Source organism: Somniosus microcephalus, chromosome 1 (genome assembly GCF_052327205.1).
Source record: "Somniosus microcephalus isolate GS21.2 chromosome 1, FLI_Smic_1.0, whole genome shotgun sequence".
In the NCBI taxonomy this organism is placed as follows: Eukaryota; Metazoa; Chordata; class Chondrichthyes; order Squaliformes; family Somniosidae; genus Somniosus; species Somniosus microcephalus.
The window spans coordinates 62,493,687-62,519,255 of NC_140987.1; the positions used below are offsets into that span (position 1 = coordinate 62,493,687).

Below are 25,569 nucleotides of genomic sequence, written 5' to 3' on the forward strand. Positions count from 1 at the left end.
CAAATCATCCTGGAGTTTCTCGACATCCTCCTCACAGCACACACGCACACCCAGCTTTGTGTCGTCTGCAAATTTGGAGATATTACATCTAGTTCCCTTGCCCAGATCATTTATATATATTGTGAATAGCTGGGGTCCAAGGACCCTGCGGTACCCCACTAGTCACTGCCTGCCATTCGGAAAAAGACCCGTTTATTCCAACTCTTTGCTTTCTGTCTGCCAACCTGTTTTCTATCCAAGTCAATACCTTGCCCCCAATCCCATGTGCCTTAACTTTACATGCTAATCTCCTATGCGGGACCTTATCGAAGGCCTTCTGAAAGTCCAGATACATCACATCTACTGGTTCTCCCTTATCTATTTTACCAGTTACATCCTCAAAAAATTCCAGTAGATTAGTCAAGCACGATTTACCTTTTGTGAATCCATGTTGACTTTGTCCGATCCTGTCACTGTTTTCCAAGTGCTCTGCTATTACATCTTTTATAATGGACGCTAGCATTTTCCCCACTACCGATGTCAGGCTTACCGGTCTGTAATTCCCCGTTTTCTCTCTACCACCTTTTTTGAATAGTGGGGTAACATTAGCTACCCTCCAATCCATGGGTACTGTTCCAGATTCCATCGAATGTTGGAAGATGATCAGCAATGCATCTACTATTTCTAGGGCCACTTCCTTAAGTACCCTAGGATGTAGATTATCAGGCCCTGGGGATGTATCGGCCTTCAGTCCCATCAATTTCCCTAACACCATTTCCCTACAAATACTGATTTCTTTCAGTTTCACCCTTTCATCAGACCCTATGTTCCCTGGCATCTCTGGGAGGTTATTTGTGTCCTCCTTTGTGAAGACAGAACCAAAATATGTATTTAGTTGGTCAGCCATTTCTTTGTTCCCCATTATAAATTCCCCTGATTCTGACTGCAAGGGACCTACGCTTGACTTCACCAATCTTTTTCTCTTCACTTACAGGAAACTTTGCGATATCTGGCACCGACGGGACCAAGCTGGTGCCGTTAGATCAAAACTTCCGGATAGACCAGCGCTAATGTTGAAGGATACGGAGGTTTTCATCTCTGTATCTGACAACAAACACTGTTGCTTAGCAACAGCTTGTAAACACTCGGCCCATACCTTGGAAGCGTCTCTGAAGCTGTTGCTAAGCTACAGAGATGCTTTCCACAGCCTGACTGTTTAAAAAAAATGCTAGGGGAAGAAAAAAACCTAACAAAACAGCTGCTGATTTCTGCCGTTAGATCGAGGTTTCCGGACATACAACCTCCGGATAAACCAAAGTTTCCTGTATCTATAAAAGCTTTTACAGTCAGTTTTTATGTTCCCTGCAAGCTTACTCTCATATTCTATTTTCCCCTTCTTAATTAATCCCTTTGTCCTCCTTTGTTGAATCTTAAACTGCTCCCAATCCTCAGGATTATTGCTTTTTCTGGCCAATTTATATGTCCTCTCCTTGGATCTTATGCTATCCCTAATTTTCCTTGTTAGCCATGGTTGAGTCACCTTTTTTGTTTTATGTTTATACCAAACTGGGATGAACAAATTCTGTAGTTCATCCATGCGGTCTTTGAATGTTTGCCATTGCCTATCCACCGTCAACCCTTTGAGTGACATTCCCCAATCAATCCTACCCAACTCGCGCCTCAGACCATCGTAGTTTCCTTTATTTAAATTGAGGACCCTAGTCTCTGAGTCAACTACTTCATTCTCCATCTTAATGAAGAATTCGATCATATTATGATCGCTCTGACCCAAGGGGCCTCGTACAACAAGATTGCTAATTAATCCTTTCTCGTTACATAATACCCAGTCTAAGATGGCCTGATCTCTGGTTGGTTCCTCGACATATTGGTCCAGGAAACCATCCCGTAAACACTCCAGGAATTCCTCCTCCACAGTATTGTTACTAATTTGGTTAGCCCAATCTATATGTAGATTAAAGTCACCCATGATGACTGCTGTGCCCTTATTGCACGCTTCTTTAATTTCCCTTTTAATGCCATCCCCAACCTCCGCCTTACTGTTTGGAGGTCTATATACCACTCCCACTAACGTTTTCTGCCCCATGGTATTTCTCAATTCTACCCATACAGATTCCACATCATCAGAGTTAATATTCTTCCTTACAATTGTGTTAATCCCTTCTTTAACCAGTAATGCTACCCCACCTCCCTTTTCTTTTTGCCTATCTTTCCTGAATATTGAATACCCCTGGATGTTGAGTTCCCAGCCTTGGCCATCCTTGAGCCACGTTTCCGTAATCCCAACCAAATCATATTTGTTTACCTCTATTTGTGCAGCCAATTCATCCACCTTATTACGAATGCTCCTTGCATTAAAACACAAAGCCTTCAGGCTTGTTTTTTTTGAATTATTAGAATTATTATTTACTGTGGCCACGTTTGATTTAAACCGTTGATTTCTCTGACTGCCACTTTTGTTTTTCTCCTTCCTATCTTTTGCTTTTATCCTTGTTTCCCTTTCCTCTGTCTCCCTGCTCAGGTTCCCAACCTCCTGCCATTTGCAGGCCGCAGCCAGCCCTGGCTGGTTCCCCTCTGCATTGCCTCCCTCCCCTAGGACCTACCTGTGGGCCAGCACGCATTCTGATTGTGCCACCCATTTCACCCTGGAAGCCGGTGCAGGTTGACTTTCTACCACAAAGTGTCTATGTATTAATGTAGTTAACCGATCAGTGCTGAATCAGACTGTTCTAAACTGGGCCAATTTACACCTATGCAGAAACACCTGAATTCGGGCCCAGTTTAGATTCAGACATGCCCAAACTGAGGCCAATGTCCCACTGCATGCACAGGGAACCATTGGCCTCGCTATTAAGCCCCCCACAGAGGGCTTCCCACCAAGAGTTAAAATGGATCTTTCTGAATCTGAAGTTTAAATTGCTCCTCCCGAATAATCATTCATAAATATTTTGTGCAAAAAAAAAGAGAAACCATATGGGCACTGAGAATAGAAAAGTGACAGAATCAGATTTAAAAACAAAAGCCTCAATGTTAACCTAACCCGCCCTGCCGGAATGGGTGGAAATGGGATGGGTTCGGATTGACTTCACTGGGGCATAAAAATCGGACGGGGTCCAACCCGCACCCGCCCCATTCCTGCTGGGAGCGCTAGGTTAAAATCTGGTCTTAGTGAAAGAGCATCTAGTTAATAGTATCAGGACTGTAGAAAAAGGGACTCTATTCATAAGGTGATTATAAAATGATAATTTATCATCCAATTACATTTTCTACATTACATTAAAAATATATATTGGAAACACCGGAAATAGAATACTGCAACTGCTCCTGCTGAAAACTCTTGCTCAAATATGCTTGGCTTGTAAATGGTTTGGGGCAAAGTGTCTAAATTAAACAGCAATTTACAAACATACAAAATTGACGGGCAGGAAAAGACCAACTGGTCCATCAAGCCTGCCCCACGCCATGATGGCCAGGGCATCATGATTAAACACTTCTCTCCCATCTCTCCTCTCGCCTCCTACCCCTGCCGCCACCCCACCTCTGTAGCCATGTAATCTTCTGGGAGAGGCAAAAAAAGAGAAAAAACCCAGGGCAAATAAGGGGAAAATTACTCTGGAAAATACTTCTCACACCCTCTCAGGCTATTTGACCACAAGGGAATATGACAGGCATAGCAGACTTTCAGGAAATTGGATGTACAGCTAGACTAGCAGAGAATCAGGCAATGAACTGTGCATTCTTCACCAGCCTAAGACAATCTAACTCAGACCACAGCAATACCACTAGGGAGTTCGACACAGGTCACTGCAAGATTTCCAGGAAACCAGATACCAAACTAAATCAAACATGTTGCGAAATAGTCTGCAACCCCATTTCTAAAAGACCTGTTGGATTACCTGCAAAGTGCTTCTGCATCAAAGTATCTGGCATGTCTGTTGTCAATAATTATAATTTCATGATGTTTATCCAGAAAGTATTCCAGTGCAGACTCTGGTGTCCGTGCGATGTTGCACTTGTATCCAGCTTTATCACAAGCCCACCAAAAGCCATCACTCTGACTGTCCTCTTTAGCAAAGACCAGTAGAACCTACAAAAATGAGTTATATCGGGTGAGATAAAAACACTTAAGGGCGGTCAGTGGTCCAATGATTATCTAATCCAGTGCTTCGCATCCCTACTGAGTCAGGTTTGAATCAGTCTACAGATAGTAAAGATAGTTATTGGAAGCTATAATATCCTAGCCAAATCTCTAAGGATAATGAATCTTGAACACTAAGTGCACCTCAAAGGTCCAGCTGATATTCGTGGGTGCATTCACACTATGTAAGTTAAGCACGTTAGGTCCACCTTGTGATTAATGAGTTTCCACTATTATATAATCAATCTAATCCTGCCTTATGTCAGTCACATATTAATGCTTCAATTAAGGAATTTTAAAGGTTATAAATGTATAAATTCTAACTAAGATCTGCGCAAACCATGAAAGTTATATTTTTCAATGGTAGTGTTTTAGAAACAATCTTTTGTTCATTCCTGATGTTGCAACACCAAGCACCATTGTGACACTTGAAACATTAGTAAACTATCACAGATGTTATCGACCTAAATTCCACAAATGGAACAGCATTTCAATCCAGGCTTTGCTAAAGGACTAGAAGCAGTGCCTTGAATTGTCAGCTAGCTCACCATGCACCATTGGACGTTCAATACGAAAGGAATATGGTGGGGGGTGAGGGGGGTGGTGATTTAAACCCATTCGGCCTGGCGGGAGTGGGGCAGCGGTGCAGTTCCAATTGACTCTGAAAACTCACTGCCCCGTTTCTGCTCGATTTCCACCTGCTACTGCTGTAAGCACGCACCTTCTGTTTGGTGGCTGAGGTGTGTGCCGGAAGCAGGCGGGCACCTGGTGAATAGCTGCAAAGTGGGGTCTTATTATGTCATTAGGGCCCGTGCGGATTTAACTTGAAAAATCTGAAGTCCTGCCAAGCACCAAACCTGCTGAGTAAAACTTAGCAGGATTGGTTTCAGATACCACTATTTAAAGGCACACTCAGGCACACGCACTCAAATCACAGGAGGTGATGTAAGAAAACTACTAGGCACTTGGTCTAAGCGTTAAACAAAGCTTTAATCAACTGTTTTACAACATGGAGATCTAGTTGTGTCCTTCACTAGTTCCTGTTAAAGAATGTCCTGAGCAAGCTGGGCCCGTGCCCGAGTATTTATACTCTCCCTGGACAGCGCCACCAGCAGGCCGCCCAGTATTATTTCATAAGTCATTTCCACATGAATGACAAGATTCATGTCAGGGGGTTTGTGTGTTATTGAGCTTGTTGGATTTCCAAGAGATTTTTGAGCTTGGACATTGCTTGTTTCTGATTTTTCTTTTACCTTAATCCCCCGCAAAAGCACTCATTGATGATATTCTTGCTTCATTGTTTTGAATGGAGGAAGAGGAGCAGCAACAACAGCAGCAGCAGCAGCCTCAACAACCAAGAGGAGCGACACGTGGGCCTGTTAGAAGACAGCAGGTGAGGGGAGGGGCTGCTTGTAGAAGGCCTTACCCAGCCCACAGGGTCGATTAGTTGAGTGAGTTTCCTGGATATCTCCGAGGAGGAGCGCATGAGTAGGCCACACTTCTCCAGACAGGCTGACGCTGATCTCTGCCGCTTGCTGCAACAAGACGTGCTGCCTCCTGGGCCACGCTTTGCCAGTGGCTGTGAAGGGCACCACTGCCCTTCACAGTTCCAGCTGGCAGTCCAGCCGAAGGGCAGGCCAGAATTTAAGTTTAACTTTTATTTTTGCCTGGGGCCAGGAAGAGCTTCTCCGGGCTCCGCACAAACAATAACTCTGTCGTACCTGGTCCCACCCTGTCTCGTGAACGGGCCCCCCTCCCCACAATTACCTTCTCGCAGCCCAGAGGCCAGTTGGGCCACCTGATATTGTGGCGACTCGGAGTCGGCGGGCTAGCTCCAGGGCGCTTGTTGTCTGCCTGCAGCCCGCTGACCATAAGCTAAGGAGCTAAGTGGACCGGGCTTCCTGTTGGGACTATCAGGCGTCTAAGCAAGCGCACTCTTCCATCATGAACACCGCTCGGGAGGGAAAATCTAGCCTTAAATCTGATTAGAATATTAGAACCATGCTATAAAATTCAAAGTGAAAGCAGTTTTGACCCACATTGGTTAAGCAATAGAGTACTTCCACCTAGACTAAGGTGGATGGGTGCACTGATTGCATGAACACGTTACTCTATCAGTAATCTCTTATTATCGTTGCGAACATTAGTATGCACAAATTAAATCTCACTTCTTATGGGATATTATAGTTTATTATCCTAAAATGAAATCTAATCTGGAAAAGGAAATTATGAATGAGATGTACAACCGAGGCCCTGTCTGCCTTCGCAGTTAGATAGAATCATAGAATAGTACAGCACAGAAGGAGGCCATTTGGTCCATCGCGTCTGCACCGGCTCTTTCGAAGAGCAATCCAGTTAGTCCCACTCCCCCGCTCTTTCCCCATAGCCCTGCAATTTTTTCACCTTCAAGTATTTATCCAATTCCCTTTTGAAGGCTACTGTTGAATCTGTATCCACCACCCTAGAAAATATGTAAAAGATTCCATGCATAACATTTCAAGAAGAGCAAAGGAGTTCTCCCAGTGTCCCGGCCAACACTTATCCCTCAATTAATACTGCCTAAAGCAGGTTAAATGGTCTTTCATGCTTGTGGGACCTCACCGTGTGCAAAATTACGTCCTGAGGTTGTGAAAGGCACTATATAAATGCAAGATCTTTCTTTAAATTGCACTTACGATTCCATTTCCTAAGAGATTTATTTAAAAAAAAATTAATGGTATGATTTTCCTGACAGCTCAAATTAAACACGAAAATGATTACAAAAGTACTTAAAGTACACAGTGCCAGCAAGTTCTTTATAAACAACTGTAATTGATCACATTTACGATACGCAAAACAGAGCACCAGCAGTACTGCTGTAAATCAGCAGTGAAGCTGTTGCTTGCCACTGTCAGCTGAAAGATATCATCTGCTTTGTTCTTTACAATTTATTAAAGTAACTGGTCTGTAACTCTCAGATGCTTATATAATTTTATTTCTGCAGTATTAGGTTACAACTTGTTGTTGGCAATGCTATCGTACAAACGTTTAGCACTCACATGTTAAGTTCCTCTCTCCACTATTTAATGGTACTATTAATCTGTTTACAATAAACGACTTAACACCTCTATTACAACAGCAGAGCGAGGAATCTAGTGCAAGTGCACGCAGCTTGCATTATTGGTTATTTCCAGGCTATTGTGCTTTGAAATGTTTATTGAAAGCGAAGAGTTTATTCCAAAGCACACTCTGACAGCCACCGGGTCACAAGATGTTGATAAGAATTCCCCATGGCACAAACTGGAAGAGATAATGGGGCCTACTTTTGTTTTGTTAGTACCTTGATTTGGGGCGTTAGTGGGACGGTAGAGGTTAGGAGACCAAGTAGAAATCAGCTCTATTTTCTAATTGGACCTGGGACAGGCATCTGAAGGTCCCGCTACATGCAGAGAGGTGCAGGTAGTGGGTCTTTCACTTTGGTGGATGTTGTTGGTGGAGCCTCCTCTTCCCAATGGTAGTTGCACCAGCACACGTCCATGTGGAATCACAATGAGAAGTGAATGCCTGTCTTACCCTTAGGCTGCAAGGCACTTCTGAAGCATCCCAATCACAATATGTCACGCTTTACATGGTATTACCCGATAGAAGGTGTGCCAGGGTGTTCCTTTTCTCTTTATGTAGGGTCCTCCCAAGATGCTGCCTGCTCCACTAGACCCGAGCAGAAAGCCGGGTCATTTCACCAGCTTGTGGCATACACTACTGACCATGCAGGCACCAACACAGCTACATCCACCTCAGGAGAATCCGACAGAGCCAGGAGGGAGCATTTGGCAAAACACACAACACAAGTGAGCAGGGACAATAGTTGCAGAGGAACCGGAACAGCTAGAACGGAGGGCCAGAACTTTCCCTTTCTGCAAGGGCCATGGATTTCTACCATACAGGGACTCATTAATGAGCAGAGATGCTTCATGTAGTCCTTAAAAAAATTTCAGAGCTCCAAGCCGATTAACAGAGAAATTTCAAGGCACCACAGAGCCAATGGCATCTGGATGGGATCCTCGAGGGTACAGATCTGAAGCACAGACAGTTTATTTTACAAAGATTGTGACTGCGTCTATTGAGACCTGGGACTCCAATTTACAGGAGGCTCACACTTCTGACTTGGAGCGGCTAGGGGTCAGATTGGGAGAACATTGATTATAGGGGTTACACTCCTAAGTGGTGGACGGGGATCTGTTCCTACACAAGGGACACCAAACCACCTAGGCATGGCAGGAGACGGCACAGGTTTGGCAGCTCCCTCTCAATGAATGGTTAAAGCAGCTACCACTTGTGCCCTACCCAGCCAGCCTCGTCAGAGGACTAAAGAAGTGACAGGTAGTGGAAAGGAGCAGTCAGCCACTTCAGTCGTTAAAGTGCTGGCAGTAGTTGTAAGGCCATTTTGGGACTCGAGGTAGCAAAAGGTATAGCACCACAGCCATGTCACGAGATCCCCATTGAGCAAAAGCTGGCTGACATAACGCTTATTTAGCCTGACTCAATTGGCACCACTCTTACCTCTGAGTCAGAAACTTGTGGGTTCACAGTCCCACCACAGGTTTGTAAAACTTGTTCACTGATGTCCTTTAGGGAAGAGAATCTGCCACCTGTACCCACACTGTGTGGTTGACTCTTAATGTCCTAGGGGCCACTAGGATTGGGCAATAAATACTGGCTTGCCAGTGTTGCCCACATCCCAAGAACCAATGTGAAGAGAATAAAAAGAAAATGGTTGATGGCACTGTGTATCCGCGGTGACTACTGTAGTGTCCGTGTGTAGATAAAGACACTGAAGACAGAAGTTGGTTCATAGGTATTTACTAAGCAAGTCTGGGGGGGGGGTTTCTAAAGGATATACACAATACACAGGCTTATATAGCCCAAGTGGCAATTACCAGCATTACGCACACCTGGGGCTCTTAAAGGCACATACACCACAATTCCTCCCCTTCTAGCTAACTAGTACATCATATTTTAAGTAATTATTAATTATGTTATATGCAAAATAATATACATTGCTGTATTAATTAATTATAAGTTAGTCTCTCAGGAGGCTTCCTGACTCGGTCCGGATAACGCCTCGGGGGTGTAGTAGTTTCTGGTGGTGTAGTAGGTTCTTCTGGCAAGGCTGATTCGGCTTGAAGGCCAGTGTCGGGTTCATCGGGCTCCAGTATCACCAGATCGGAGGTAGATATGGGTACCTCTACTTCATCGTTAGATGTATAGAGTGGTGGTGTAGGTTGTCCCTTTTCGGATGACTTGATGATTTGGTCAGCATGGCGCCTTATTATGCTGTCTCCGATGTCCACGGTATACATCAGTGGTCCTAATCGTGTGCAGATAGTTCCACGCTGCCATTTCTCGGTACGGTAGTCCCGGGCCAAAACCGGTTGGCCTATCTGGAAGGCCCTAGTTGGCCTTTCATTCATGCCCTGAAACTGCCGGTTCTCCACGTCCCTTCGGATGTTGGGCTTGACCAAATCCAGCCGGCATCTTAGGTTTCTATTGTAGAACATCATGGCGGGAGTTTGGTTAGTAACCATATGCGTTGCATTCCTATATGCAAATAAGAAGTTATCCACCTTGTGCTGAAGTTTTATGTCTTCATTACCCATGGCCTTGATGGCCTTCTTGAAGGTCTGGACAAACCTTTCAGCCAATCCATTGGTGGCGGGATGGTATGGGGTGGACGTGTAGTGCTTTACCCCATTGTTCTTTAAGAACTTTCTGAATTCTTCGGACACAAATTGCGGTCCATTATCAGAACATATCTGTTCCGGCAGCCCATTCCTGGCAAATATGGTCCTTAATACTGTGATGGTTTTTTCCGTGCTGGTGGAGGACATCTTTATTACCTCCGGCCACTTGGAGTGTGCATCAACTGCGATTAAGAACATTGAGTCCATAAATGGACCAGCAAAGTCGATGTGCACCCTTTGCCAGGGAGATGAAGGCCACTCCCATGGATGTAGAGGGGCCTGTGGTGGAGCATTTTGGACCTTCTGGCATCCTAGGCAGCTCTTGGTCATGTCTTCGATGTCTCCATCGATACCTGGCCACCATACAAACGTCCTAGCTAGGTTCTTCATTTTCACTCCACCCAGCTGCCCCTCGTGAAGCTCCTTTAGCACTTTATCCTGGAGTTTGGGTGGAATCACCACTCTGGATCCACACATCAAGGTTCCTCGGCACACTGACAGCTGTTCTCTTCTTTGCGAGAATGCTGGCAACAGTGGTTCGCCATGTGCTGGCCATCCCTTCACTGTTAAATCGTAGACCCGTGAGAGAGTAGGGTCATTTCTTGTCTCCCTTTCAATGGCAGAATTTGTCACCGGTAGACATTCCACTATGGTAGAGTGGAATATCTCTACTGGGTCTACTGTAGGTGCCTCTTCTATCGTTGGCAACGGTAGGCGTGATAAACCGTCAGCATTCCCATGCTGTTTTGACCCTTTGTATTCAATGTTGTATTGGTGTGCCCCTAGAAAAAGGGACCACCTCTGTAGTCTTTGTGCCGTCATAATGGGGACACCTTTTTTAGGGTTGAATATGGAGATGAGGGGTTGATGGTCAGTCAGCAAGGTAAATTTTTGTCCGTGTAGGTAATGGTTGAATTTCTTCACTCCCCATACCAGGCTGAGTGCTTCCCTGTCTATCTGGGCATAGTTACGCTCAGCTGAGTTCAATGAGCGTGACGCAAAAGCTATCGGCCGTTCCGAGCCATCAGGGAATCTATGGGACAATACCGCTCCTATGCTGTAAGGGGATGCATCGCACGCCAGTCTGATTGGTAGTGATGGGTTGTAATGAGCCAAAATTTTCTCGGATGTGATTAAGTCTTTACATTTATGGAAGGCACATTTACAGTCTTCGTTCCATTTCCAAATCACTCCTGTCTGTAGAAGATCATTAAGAGGGTGTAGAATAGTTGATAAGTTCGGTAAAAATTTATGATAGTAATTTATTAATCCCAGGAATGACCTTAATTGTGAAACATTTTCAGGTGCTGGGGCTTTTATAACTGCTTCAATTTTTTCAGGTGACTTATGCAACCCTTCCTTATTAATTATGTGGCCACAATATGATAGCTGATTTTGGAAAAATTCGCACTTGGAGCGATTTGCTCGTAGGCCCCGTTCTTTCAGCCTAGTGAGCACCTGCTCCAAATTGGCAAGGTGCTCGTTGTCATTTTCTCCTGTTAAAAGGATGTCGTCTAGGTAGCATTGAGTCCCCAGAATCCCTTGCAGGACTTGCTCCATAGCTCTTTGCCAGATAGCTGGAGCTGATGCTATTCCAAAAACCAGTCGATTGTACTGGTACAGGCCTTTGTGTGCGTTTATTGTGAGATACTTTTTAGAGGTCTCCTCAACCTCCATCTGTAGATATGCCTGTGCCAAGTCAATTTTTGTGAAACGTTTCCCTCCGGGTAGTGAGGCGAAAATATCTTCTATCCTCGGAAGAGGATACTGTACCGTGTGAAGGACCGGGTTTACAGTCACCTTAAAGTCCCCACAGATGTGAATTTTTTTCTGTTCCTCAGAGTTATTTTGCAATGTTTTTTTCATGACTGGAACGATGGGTGTTGCCCATTCGCTCCAATCTATTTTGGATAATACGCCTGCCTTTTCCAAATTCTTCAGCTCTGCCTCGACTGCCGGACGTATTGCGTATGGCACCGGTCTTACCTTAAAACATTTTGGAATTGCTGTATCTTCCACTTTTATTGAGGCGGTGATGCCTTTCAAGGTTCCTAGTTTCTCTTGAAACACTTCTTTGGCGTTGGCCAAGATGTCTTTTAATCGTTCAGGTATGATGTCATCATTGTTTTTTTCCTTACTGGTCACTGTCAGTGCCTGAATGGAGTGCCAGTCTAAACGTATCTTCCTTATCCATTCACGTCCCAACAACGGTGGACCACCATCTTGTAGAATGTATAAATACAACTTTTGTATTTCTTTGCCGTTGTATACCACAGGCACCCTTATTTTTCCTTTGGGGTAGACTTTCTGCCCCGTATATGTTTTTAAGATAATGAATGTGTCTTTTAGAGGTATATGCGAAAATAGCCTCTCGTAATCTCGTCGATTTATTACAGTTAGAGCTGATCCTGTATCTAGCTCCATTTTAACTGGGGACCCTGCTATTGTGAGGGTAACCCAAATGGTTTGGTAATCCTCTTTGGCAAGTACATTATGTAATTTGAGACAGCTTAGTCTCTTGTTTCCGGAGTCGCTATCGCTATTCTGGTCTTCGGAGCTACTGTCCGCCATCATTTGTACCTTCCTGTACTTTTCTTTATTGATTCTTTGTTTTCTGTCAGTGGATTTATTTTGTCCAGATTGGCATACCCGCGCAATGTGTCCAATCTTACCACATTGCCTGCATGCTTTGCCCTTGAACCAGCAGTCCCTCTGGTTATGGGTGGATCTGCCGCAGCGATAACATCTTCCGAACTCCTGTGTCATTTTATGGGTGCCGAAGTCCTGTGTCTCTTGTTGTATCTCTGCAGCTCCTTTTGCTGCTGCTTCGTATGATACAGCCATACTGAAAGCTTTGTCCAATGTTAAATCTTTTTCAGAAAGCAGTCTTTTTTGTGTTCCTTCACTTAAGAGACCGCAAACAAATTTGTCTCGAAGATAATCCGATAGTCCTGCTCCGAATTGGCAGTACTTTGATAGCTTTCTTAATTCGGTTAGGTAATCAGCGTTACTTTCATTCTTGTGTTGATTTCTCTTGAAGAACTTGAATCGTTCCGCTATCAGCAGCGGTGTTGGGTTTAAATGCTCCTGCAGGGTATCAACAATTTCTTTAAAAGTCTTGTCCTTTGGTTTGGCTGGAGTGATTACATTTCGTAACAGCCCGTATGTCTTCGCGCCCATTAAGTTCAGAAGTACTGAAGCTTTTTTTTCATCTGTTATTCCATTTGCAGTGCAATAAACCTCTACTCTTTCCACGTATGTGGTCCAATCTTCTATTTCGCCATCAAAAGCCTCAATATTACCAGATTTAGGCATTTCAGAAAAGATATGGCACTTCCCGCGCTTTTTTTTTCTCTCTGTAGCAACGATATGGCGCTTCCCGCGCTTTCCCGCCGCTGCTACCGATAACAATGCTGTTTATTCACTGTTGGAGACTCGTTCCCGACGGAGGTCTAAACGCTGACCTGCTTGCCGCGCCGGCCGTCTCTCGAGTGCACCCTCCCAGTCCGTTATTGCTTGCCTCCGATTTCGCTGCCTGTCTCAGCTGTAGAGCCCGCCACTGGAGCTCCAGCCTGATGCCCAGGAAGGATTAGCGCAGTACCTGTCACCAGCTTGGCCAGCTGGTGAAACCACAGTTTCTCTTACTTCCTTGAGTCTTCTGGACGCTGGAGGAATCGATGTCCTTGAGGTGCTGCCGAATTGCAGGTAAGTCCGTTTCCACTTCGTCGCCACTGTAGTGTCCGTGTGTAGATAAAGACACTGAAGACAGGAGTTGGTTCATAGGTATTTACTAAGCAAGTCTGGGGGGGGTTTCTAAAGGATATACACAATACACAGGCTTATATAGCCCAAGTGGCAATTACCGGCATTACGCACACCTGGGGCTCTTAAAGGCACATACACCATAATTGCTCTTAAAGGCACATACACCACAACTACTGTATCTGTCATTGATTGACAAGGGTTTTACTTAACTCTGTAAATGTGTCACTGCATGAACAATCCTATGATCTTAAGTAAAATATATTGGACCATAAAATATGGGTTTGAGGATCTCGCCACCTACCTGGTGTTGACGGGTGGCTTCTAGGCTGTGCAATTTTCCACCTCTTCCCACCCAGAACAGGTGAGAAGTTGGCCGGTGGGATTTAAATGAGGCCGGGCAGTTAAAATAACCCGAGTCTCATTTCTGGAGCAGCGGGTAAGATTTTAACTCGCAAAGCTACCCACCCGCCCAGAGTTAAAATCGGGGCCATTCTCTAGCTAAACAATTCTCCCTCTACTACCATACATGCCTAACAACCCACCATCTGGCTCTTGTGAAAGTAAATCTCCATACTTTGCAAAATGGAATTCCCACGTTGAAAACTGGTTTGCTGTTAACTAAGCAGCTGTTGTCAGTAACAATGATGTGGGAAAAGGCATCTGAAAAAGTCATTTTGCAATGCAAAAACAGTGCTGCAAACAGCAGCTACAAGTAATACAGCAAAGATAATAGAGAAACAGCTATGTGAAAAGCACAAAAGGAGAATGTTCAATGTTATGCTAAACTTAGGGTGACCTTATTTTCTAAACCGAATCCGGGGACACACAGGGTGGGAGCACAGCAAAGTAACCAGAATGGAAAATGTAGGTTGCGCAGCGCGAGGCAGAATTTTTTGTTATTTTGATGCAAAGTGAATCTGCAAAAAGCAGCGCCAGAACTTTCTGCCTGAATGATGCGGCTGCTGTTCACAGCATCATCGGCTCCTCTCCCTCACCCACACCATCCGAGTCCGTGGAACACGCTCTGATCTGGCTTAGGGCCCGGCTCCAGCCGCCACTCATTAGTCCGGTTACCAGCGGCACCCATTACTCGGACATTTTGGCCCCAGGGCCGATTTCTCTTCAATCGAATTTCACAGGAATATCCAGGAATTCGGTGAGGGGGGTGGGGAGCGGAGCGTGCGGCCACAGAGCAGGATCTCTGCATAAATTAAAGTCCCTCAGTGAGTCCACCTCTTCTCCTGGTTGAAAACAGGAGATTGACATCTCTCCCACCAATCGGAACCCGCCCCGCCACACAGCCCCACCCACTTTATTGACCGACCGCAGGACAGCTCAGGGTCACGTGGCTCCTGATTTGAACCCGCGTGTATTCAGGGATGAGTTTCCTGAACCGGGGACACTTCCCTCATCCCGAGACAGTCCCCAGAAAACGGGGTCGTATGGTCACCCGAGCTAAACTATTACTCATTTCTTTAAAAATCAGACTTCTAAAGGTCAGATCAGGAAGTCCCAGCAGTATTCATTTTAAATGGAGGAAAAGCACTGACAGAGTGAATAGGTAAAAAGAAAGATAGCTGATTTCAGCATTGGATTAATTCAAATATACTTGACTAAAATTGAGAGGTGTTACAGGTCTGATGCAGAGTCTGTCTCTGATGCAGAGGCCTCCATGAAGTAGGACATTTTGCACTTGCTCAGGCCGAGTTGCATGGTCCCAGAATACACGTGTGCATCTGTGATTGGGGAATTGGCTCGAATAGCTCATCTGTTTTTTTCCCATGTGTAATTTATATGCTTGACCCTTGCTCCTCCCCAACCTATCTATTGAAATAATGGCACCATAGAATCATAGAATAGTTACAGCACAGAAGGAAGCCATTCGGCCCGTTGAGCCCGTGCCGGCTCTCTGCAAGAGCACTCCAGCTAGTCCCATTCCCACGCCCTTTCCCCGTAGCCCTGCAAATTATTTTCCTTCAGGTACTTTCCAACTCCCTTTTGAAAGCTACTATTGAGTCTGCCTCGACCACCCTTTCAGGCAGTGCATTCCAGATCCTAACCACTCGCTGCGTAAAAAGTTTTTCCTCATGTCGCCTTTGGTTCTTTTGCAAATCACCTTGAATTTGTGTCCTCTGGTTCTCGTCCCTTCTGCCAATGGGAACAGTTTCTCTCTATCTACTCTGTCTAGACCCCTCATGATTTTGAATACCACTATTAAATCTCCTCTCAACCTTCTCTGCTCTAAGGAGAACAACCCCAGCTTCTCTAGTCTATCCACGTAACTGAAATCTGTCATCCTTGAAATCATTCTCATAAATCTTTTCTGCACCCTCTCTAAGGCCTTCACATCATTCCTAAAGTGCGGTGCCCAGAATTGGACACAGTACTTCAGTTGAGGCCGAACCAGTGTTTTATAAAGGTTCATCATAACTTCCTTGCTTTTGTACTCTATGCCTCTATTTATGAAGCCCAGGATCCCGTATGCTTTTTTAACCGCTTTCTCAACCTGCCCGACCACCTTCAACGATTTGTGCACATATACCCCCAGGTCTCTCTGTTTATGCACCCCCTTTAGGATTGTACCCTTTAGTTTATATTGCCTCTCCTCATTCTTCCTACCAAAATGTATCACTTTGCACTTTTCTGCGTTAAATTTCATCTGCCACGTGTCCGCCCATTCCACCAGCCTGTCTATGTCCTCTTGAAGTCTATCACTATCCTCCTCACTGTTCACTATACTTCCAAGTTTTGTGTCATCTGCAAATTTTGAAATTGTGCCCTGTACATCCAAGTCCAAGTCATTAATATATATCAAGAAAAGCAGTGGTCCAAGTACCGACTGGGGAACACCACTGTATACCTTCCTCCAGTCCGAGAAACAACCGTTCACCGCTCTCTGTTTCCTGTCACTTAGCCAATTTCGTAACCATGCTGCCACTGTTTCCATGGGCTTCAACTTTGCTGGTAAGCCTATTATGCGGCACTTTATCAAACGCCTTTTGGAAATCCATGTACACCACATCAACTGCATTGCCCTCATCAACCCTCTCTGTTACCTCATCAAAAAACTCGATCAAGTTAGTTAAACACAATTTGCCTTTAACAAATCCGTGTTGGCTTTCCTTAATTAATCCACACTTGTCCGAGTGACTGTTAACTTTGCCCCTGATTATCGATTACCGATATTGACGGGGAGGTGGGGAGGGTGTGGTGGTGGCAGAAAACAGCTGAAGAACCCGACAGTGCCGGCGACGCAGAGGTCCTGCCGAACTTAACGGGAGGATCTCATTACCATTTTTTTCTTCCGGGAACTGAAGTCAATGGAAGTAAACATTTGTGAGATGTAAAACGGGCTACCGACTGGCTATCAACCATTTTACATTATTGCACAAAGTCAAAATCTACCCTGATATGTTATCATACACTCTGAGGGATAGTCTAGATTACTTGGAAGTTGGATTCAAGATCGATGGAAAAATGTTAAACAACCTAAAGTGCATCAATGAGACAATACTGATTTCAGACACAAAAGAGAAATTACAATAGAGGCCTGAAACACTAGATCAGGTAAGTTGGAATATGGATTGAAAATAAATGCTAACAAGACAAGGCCGATGGGAATCACAAAGACAGAGGACCTCAAAAATTGTGACTGAAAATCTCCAGCCTTTCCAGTGCACTCCTGCTGCAACTCCAGCCAGAGTGCAGCATCAGGGCCGGAAAACATACCAGGGCCTTGCTCTGTCGCCTCTCTGCCTTGCATGGGAGTTCCCACGGGACCTTTTAAGGGTGGAGACTCTACTGGCCCTCCTCACTTGGTTATTGAGAGAGTGGGAGTTGCTGCGGTTCTGACTCACAGAGGGACCTGGTGTATACACCAGCCAACTGAAGGGCAGACGTAGGCCCCACCTGGGATCATGGCCTGCAGCCCAGTTACTGAAGGTCAAAATTAAAAAATATATATTTAACTGTGACCCACCCCCCACCTCCCTTACTAGAAGGGCTGCTGGGGGCACTGCATAGTTATTTGGAAGGAAGGATGTGAGGGAAACCTGGAATCCCCTTAACTGGCAAGTTCTGCTCGACTTTCTAGCCTGTGAGCCTGAGATGCAAGTGTCTGCCGGGCCCATACAAATGAGTTGACCTCCCACTGACCTTGCAGATTCCAGCAGGGGCAACACTGGAAGTCACCAGCGGCTGTGATCTTGGCAATAATTACTGGGATCATTGGCCTGTACACTTTCTGATGACACTGACCTGAGAGTGAACCATGTGGAAATAGACCAAATTGACAATAGATAAAATTGTTTCCTTGGGTAGTCAAATGACATTAAATGTCTGGAGGAATAAAGAAGGCAAACAAGGGATAGTAGTTGCAAAAAGAGGCATTTAACAATGTAAAGGAGTGTCTATGGAACTATAAGGTGACCCTGGTGATAACAAGTAGGATGCTTAAGTGTTATGTGTGATCGGCAGCATTGTACAGATTTCAAAACTGAACCTTGAACACTGAAATAAGATAAAGACTAAAGGCATTTGAGTTATGGTGCTACAGACATGTGTTAAAAATTAACTGGAGAAGAAGAATGATTAATGAGAGGGTGCTTGAACTCACAGGAAAAGAGAAAAACATTAAGGTTAATTATGATTGAACAAAACTGACATACTGTGAACACATTACTTAGTACTCACAAGGACAGTCGCTGAGGTTGTTACTGTCTGGAAAAGTTGTTGATAATAGATCAAGAGGCAGGGAAGGAAAACTAAGGCTAGATGACGTGATGGAACAAGCAGATGTAATATTAGGGGCTGATAAAATCCGCTAGTGCAGAGACCGGAAAGTATGAAGTGTACTGGACGCCAACTTCCAAAGCACAGAAGGCACATTGAGAGAGAAGAGGTAAAGAGGTAAAGCACATCAAGAAATCTACTGTTTTGGTCTCTTCCATTATTGTAGTCAAGTTATAATGTACGACTTAATTCTGGTATTAGACTGAGTTTTACTGTATTCTTACTTACCTTCTGCTACTACTGTGAATTTTAGCTGTGTATGGTTGTACCTTCTGCTTCTATTGCCAAGTTTTGCCAGAGGTTCCTCTCTTCTGTTACCACTGCCAAGGTTTCTCATACAGATTCCAATCTCCTGCTACCACTGCTGAGTCTGAGGGACCTGAGACATTTGTGAAATGTCCTGATTCTAACTTGCAGGTGCCTGCATATATTGTACAGTGTGGGCTAGTGAAGTGTAGCAATTTGTGAATGTTATTCATATATTTCTACTTCAATTTTATACGTACAATACCGAGGCCCTGATTTTAACTCTTAAAGTGAGGTTGCATTGCTTTTTACCTGATTTTGCTGTGGTGATGCAGGAAGAAAGAGCTTCAAAATGAGTAGGAAAACCCCCAGGTTCTCCAAAGGTTTCCTGGAGGTCCTGCTGAAAGCAGGAGGGAAGTTCTCTTTCAAAGCAGTGGGAGGAGTATCCCAAAACACTGAGGCCACCAGCTATGGAGGGACATTGCAGAGATTGCCAGCTCCTGGAGCATCACCTCCATGACTTGGATCCAGTGTAGGAAGTGTTTCAATGTCCTCTCGACAACAAATGACAGCAGGCCTTTGCTCTTCTCCTAGTGCTCTCAACAATTCCCTCCCCTCCATCACATCCTTCACCATCAGCACAAGATGACACTGCACCTCTTCATATTCTCATTACAAACACACACTCTTCAATACTTCCTTCACAGCAGTTACCAACAGCATTCTCTTCTCACTTGCTAACCTTTACAAAATCGGCAACTTCTCTTATAGCTCCTTCCTCATTTCATGCTCCACGCATGTGCTTTCCATTCAACACCTCGGGCTGGATTTTCATTGAGGTGTTGAGTAGGAGGCGGGACTACAACTTTTGGGGTTGTAGCCCCGCCTCCGTCGAGTTCTAGCCAACCCACGCGATTTTGACTTGATTGACCTTGTTGAGCCCGCCCAGCGGGCTCAGCAGGCCAATTAGGGGCCACCCAGCAACAGGTGATGTCACAGATTGATATTTCATCTGTCAAGAACTTTTGACAGATGAAATATCAGCGTTTCACAGCTGTTTGAAGCTGTCAAACACTGACAATCTGTATTCTAAGTTAATGCCTTCCTCTCAGGATGATTTAGAGATCTCCCCGGAACAGAAAGCTGAATGCTGCAATTTTTGACAGCTCGCAGCTATTCTGCTTTCTGTGCCGGTGAGATGAGGGACTCCCGAGACCTGAGGGAAGGAAGGCTGTAAAGGTAAGTAAAGGTATGTAAAATTTCTTTAAACACTTTACACACACCAAACACACTTACCTTTGCACTCATGCACCCATCACTCACCTGAACACCGGACATCTCGACCCCTCCAAGCCCTTCATCCCGACGGTTCGCCTCCTCTAACTTGGCGTGGTTTGGAGCCATCGGGAATACCACACTTCAACATTAAAAATAGGGATTAGGCTAAAACCTGCCTGTTAACTACCTGTTAACAGGCAGTTAATTGGCACTAATCCCCTTCCCGCCTCGGGGAGGCGGGTCCGAGTGCGGGGCGGGTACCCGCCTCCTTTGAAACTGGCATGGAGGCGGGTTGGGGGCGAGATGGGTTCGGGACCCCCGATTTCAGGATTTTAACCTCCCCACATGCCTCCAATCCCGTCTCCAGGGACCAATGAAAATCCTGCCCCTCCTCATCCTGCTTGCATCTTGCTTCTTCTCCCTCTCAGCATCTGTACAACAAGCAGAAGCCCCACACATCTGCACTCTCCTTTTCAGGATAGACTCATTGGGGGGAACTATTCGGTGGGGGGGGGCAGCGGGCGTGTTTGGTGGCGGGTCGGGTGGGAAAAAAAAACATTTTTGACAGTGGGTTGGGACCCTGCTGTCAACCCGCTGCCACACAACGTTCCCAGATGTCGGATCTGTCAGGGTTGAACAGACCTGACACGCAGCGGTGGGGGAGGCAATTCAGGTCATTATGACCTTGTTACCAGCCCATTAAAAAGTATTTTGTGCTCACCGTACCATTTTTCGAGGTCGACCATGGGGTCCACGCTGCTCGGAGATCATGTCAGGTAAGCAGTTCGGGAGTTGTATGAGCATGGAATCATCTCATTTCTTGACAGCTGCAAATGTGCTATAAAAGATCCCACCTCACATCGGTTCACTTTCCAAGCTCAGAAGCTGTTGCTTACTGCATTTGGAAGATAGATTGAGCTTTATGCAGGTTGCAAGTGTTTGGAGCAAACTCTCTATCCAGTTTCACCTCATTGGAACAAACTCTCTCACCATTGACAGATCGCTTCTGTCATCTCAGGTTCACCTGCCATCTATTACATCAGCATTGGTGCCCTTGAAACTATCTCACCTTGGCCCTCAGAATCCCACCACAATCAGCCCCAACACCAGCAGCACCAACAACAACTCCAACCTTCTCCACAATCAACTGATGCTGCACAGGACAGAGTGCATCAGCATCCGACCACATTGCTGGCCGGGATGCCAGGGATGGCATCGCCATGGCCAGATTTACTTCACTTGAAGCTGTACACCCTGGCTGCCACATGATGTGCCAGGTTGGCACCACCCGACACCAGCACCATAAAGCATCCCTACAATGCCCAAGCTATTCCTTTCACACTCATCACCATTGCAGGGGGTACTGTTATGTCTCACCATTCACTACAGCTCACTAAGCCACTTCCAAAGATCCACACAGATCTGTCCAAGAACGCAAAGTGTTGAAAATAAAGATTTCAATGTTTGACAGCACATTAACAGAAACTTCACATGAACATTGGCTAAAACTTGGTTTGTGTGTTGTTAGATGGTATGCTTGCAGTAGGATGAAGGTAAGTGTGAGAGGGAAGTGATAATATAGATAGAAAGAAATGGGTGGAGGTGCAAAGTAAGTTGGTGTAAGTAAGGATGTGCAGGAGTAGGGTACGGAAGGCAGAGTGATGAGGATGTGATGAGTGGCCCAGCAGGATGAGGTTGGGTGTGGCTTTGCAGTGACGTTTCGTGATCTACTGAGATCATTGAAAGGTTTGAGCCACTGCAGCCTGGTCGTCCTTACGACATCCCTGCTTGTGTCCTCCTGTGCAATGTGCAACCAGGCTGCGTTGGTCTCCTGGGGAGGTCTCTTCCACCCATTGGAAGGGAAGTGAACCTCCCTGCATGCTGTGACTCCCTCCATAAGCATATGGAGGGAGTCATGGGAGAGCCTGGGTGCAGCCGTGCACCCCTGTGCAGTGCTTGTCATTGTTTGCAGCACCTCAATGCTGTAGAACACTGACAGCACAACTGTCAAAATCAATTTGAGCATGGTCCCTTTAAGGAAACCGGCTGCTGACACATCAAATGACGTCATCAGACCCGCTTCCTTCAATTGGTCAGCAAACGCGCTGGGCGGGCTTAACAAGCCGAATCAATGTAAAATCATTCTACAGAGCGGGCTGGAGCCAGCAGCGGGGACGGGACCTGCCACCGACGTCGCCCGCCCCAGACCCACCGAGGTAGGGGAAATCGCGGCCACTAACTCTTGCTGTCACTCTCTGCAGCACAAGACAGCCCACAACACAAGGGAGAGGAGTAAGAGCGAGGGAAAACCAGTCAACATCATGAACCGATCTGGAGCAGCAAGTGCTGGAAAATAAGAACATAAGAATTAGCAACGGGAGTAGGCCAAGAGAAATCAGTAGCCCCTCTGGTGCTGTGAGAATAGGATATTTCGAGACCAGGGACTTCTCTGAACAGGGTTACCGACTGTTACTTGCACCCTTCATGAACGTAAAAACAAGTACACATTTATGTAACTTGACTACATCAAGCTGCATTGTGATATCTGCCGTCCGATATTGCCCAGCCTCTCAACGCCATGCTAACTTGTCCCTTTTCTCTTTCCTCTAGCTTTTTCTCAGCAGCTGCAACCCGCAGAAGAAGGCACCTCAGAGGAGAAGAATCCTTCTGAGGAGGCGCTGTCACGTGCTGCATCCCTGCCAAGGTTAGACAGTGTGTTAGAGGGCTGTGCATGTGGTGATACACCCAGCACTAGTGTGAGCAGCAGGGACTGGTGGCAGAGACAGCACAAGAGATGCTCCGCTGAGGCGGACAGAGGAGGACTTCAGGGGCTCAAGCTCTCAGAAGGAAATTGCTTGCTTCACATGGGCAGTTAGATCAATGATTGGAAGGCCAGCTGGGCCAGACTGTCCCGCAGCAGCCAAAGTGTTGCATTCTGCAGCCTGGCCCTCTAAGACAAAAGCTCCCAGAAATTGCCATCTACGAGCAGCTCAGGGCTCCCCACATGAGCAACAGTAGCCTTTCACCAGCTCTGCTCAAGTGGTAGCACCTGGTAGTAGTAGCAGATTTAGTAAATCTTCTTTTAAGAAAAGCGCTATGGGTTAATCATTTGTGTGACAAACAATTCATTACAATATTGTGTTTTTTATTGGAATTAAAGTCAACACCTTCATTACATTTGCAACTTTGGTGTATGGTTTCTTCTCATTACAGCTTGTTAGTCTTCATTGTCAGAATATCATTGATACAGAGGTTGGCTGAATGGTTTCAACATTCTTTAATGCAGAATCAAGTCAGTGGTGAAGTGGGTAACAAGGAATGTTAATGCTCAGGAGCTCTTTGTGACCATTCAGGTAAGGGGATTGAGGAGGTCACCAAAAGCGCTGCTCCCTGGCCTCTCTAGCTGCAATGTGTTCTGTTGCCCCGCCTTCTTGTAGTTCTCTCTCTCCTTTATCCAATTCATCCTTGTCTTTTTTTAAATTCATTCACGGGATATGGGTGTCACGAGCAATCCCTAGTTGCCCTTGAGATGGTGGTGAGCCGCCTTCTTTTGAACCGCTGCAGTCCGTGTGGTGAAGGTGCTCCCATAGTGCCATTAGGTAGGGAGTTCCATGATTTTAACTCAGTGACGATTATGCCTTTTCTTGTTGCTGTGCCTCCTCCCACTCCAATCCTCATTGCATTGCCAGGTTGTGCAGAATGCAACAACCTACAGTGATGCGGCCCACTTCATCTGGCCCATATTGTACGGAGCCCCCAGAGCGATCAAGTCACCTGAATCTTTGCTTCAAAATGCCAATGGTATGCTCCATGATTTCCATGGTGGTCCCATGGCTCTTATAGTAATCTGGGATGTTATGATTAAGGTTATCCACCAGGTGGTGCTGTAGCCAATGCTGCTGCTAAGGTCAGGGGTTGTTTCCTGTTAAGGTCAGGGGTTAGCTTCCTGCTAAGGTCAGCAAAGGTGCAATGCCTGGAAGCAGGCCTGCCTGGTTGTCTCGCAGTCGTTCAATAAAGTACTCGTCTTAATCCTCATACCTCGCCTCTTTGAGTTCCTTGTCTCACTACATGGATTTATCACATTTGGCGACAAGGTAAAACAGGACCCTGAATAAGAGAAGTCTGCCAGGATGTTTAAACAACAAAATCATGAGCTGCAGTTAGCTACCAGTTGGAAGAGAGCATGGCTGCCACGGTAGGAATGGTCTCCGCTTTTAATATTCAAGCACAAACTTGGGAGGAATACTGTGAAGTGTTGGGTTATTTTTTCGAAGCAAATGAAATAAATGATGCCAGAAAAAGGAAAGCCATTCTGCTTAGTTCAGTGGGAAGCCAAACCTACAGTTTGATGAAGAACCTGCTCAGTCCTGAAAAGCCTGGAGACAAATCATTTGTTGAATTAGTGGCTGTGCTAAAATAACATTTCAACCCTAAGCCTAGTGAGATTGTACAGCAGTTCAAGTTTAATTCAAGGAACAGGAAAGAGGAAGAGAGTGTAATGGACTATGTAGCGGTGTTGCGTAAATTGGCACAAGATTGCAATTATGGGAACAACCTGAAGGAAATGCTGAGAGATAGGCTAGTTTGCAGAATAATGGACGACCGAATGCAGCGCAGATTATTATCCGAGACTGGGCTTACTTATGAAAAAGCATTGGAACTTGCTCAAGCCATAGAGACAGCGAACCGAGATGTAAAAGAAATACAGGGTTCAGACAGGGCTAATGCTACGCAAGTTGCAGGTCAGGTTGTTGTACACAAGTTGAACATGTGTCAGAAACCACAACATGAGCATGTGAAGGCATGTTATAGATGCAAGGGCGATCACCTGGTGAGTGAATGCCTGTTTCTGGAGGAAAAGTGCTACAAGTGTGGGAAACAAGGACACATAAAACGAGCTTGCAGGGCGAAATCACCTGTGGAGGAATCCAAACCAAAAGGGGGAGGACAACAAAACCAAGGGAGAGAAGTGAAAAAACATGGAGCACACCACATCAGCGGGGAAGCTGAAGAAGAAGAGGACATGTTCATAATGTATGGCATGTTAGAGAACATTCCAAAAGTGGCTCCTATCACATTGCAACTGACAGTAAATGACTCTAAGGTGAACTTTGAAGTGGATACAGGGTGTGGCGTGACCATAATGAACAAGGCAGAGTACTCAAAATTGTGGAACCGTGCAAAAGTTCCAGAGTTAAAGCCTTTCTCCCTGCATCTTAAAACATATACAGGTGAACGAGTAGCGACATTAGGTATAGCTAAGGTAACTGTGCAACACAGGGACACAGTGGAACAGCTACCTGTAGTTATAGTATCGGGTACCGGACCAAACCTGTTAGGTGGGGGCTGGATAAAAGAACTTAAATTAGACTAGGGAGCAGTACATCAAATAGATGCGGGCAAACAGTTGACTTTGCAAGAAGTGTTGAATGAACATGAGAATGTGTTCAAGGAGGAACTTGGCACATTTAATGGCCCCCCAGCTAAGGTTTATGTCGACAAGGAGGCACCGCCAAGGTTTTTTAAACAACGACCTGTGCCTTATGCCATGAAGCCAAAGGTAGAGGCTGAGCTTGACCGTCTATTGAGAGAGAACATACTGGAGCCAGTGAAATGTTCGGAATGGGCAGCTCC

General features: G+C 45.5%; 1 protein-coding gene across 1 annotated transcript in view; it reads right to left on the reverse strand.

Moving 5' to 3' along the window:
• pde8b (phosphodiesterase 8B) overlaps positions 1–25,569 on the reverse strand; it is a 440,027-nt gene that overhangs the window by 147,559 nt on the left and 266,899 nt on the right. Inside the window, exon 3 of the mRNA XM_085982537.1 lies at positions 3,894–4,084. Coding sequence (XP_085838663.1) covers positions 3,894–4,084 — 191 coding nt within the window. The remainder of the gene's footprint in view (positions 1–3,893; positions 4,085–25,569) is intronic.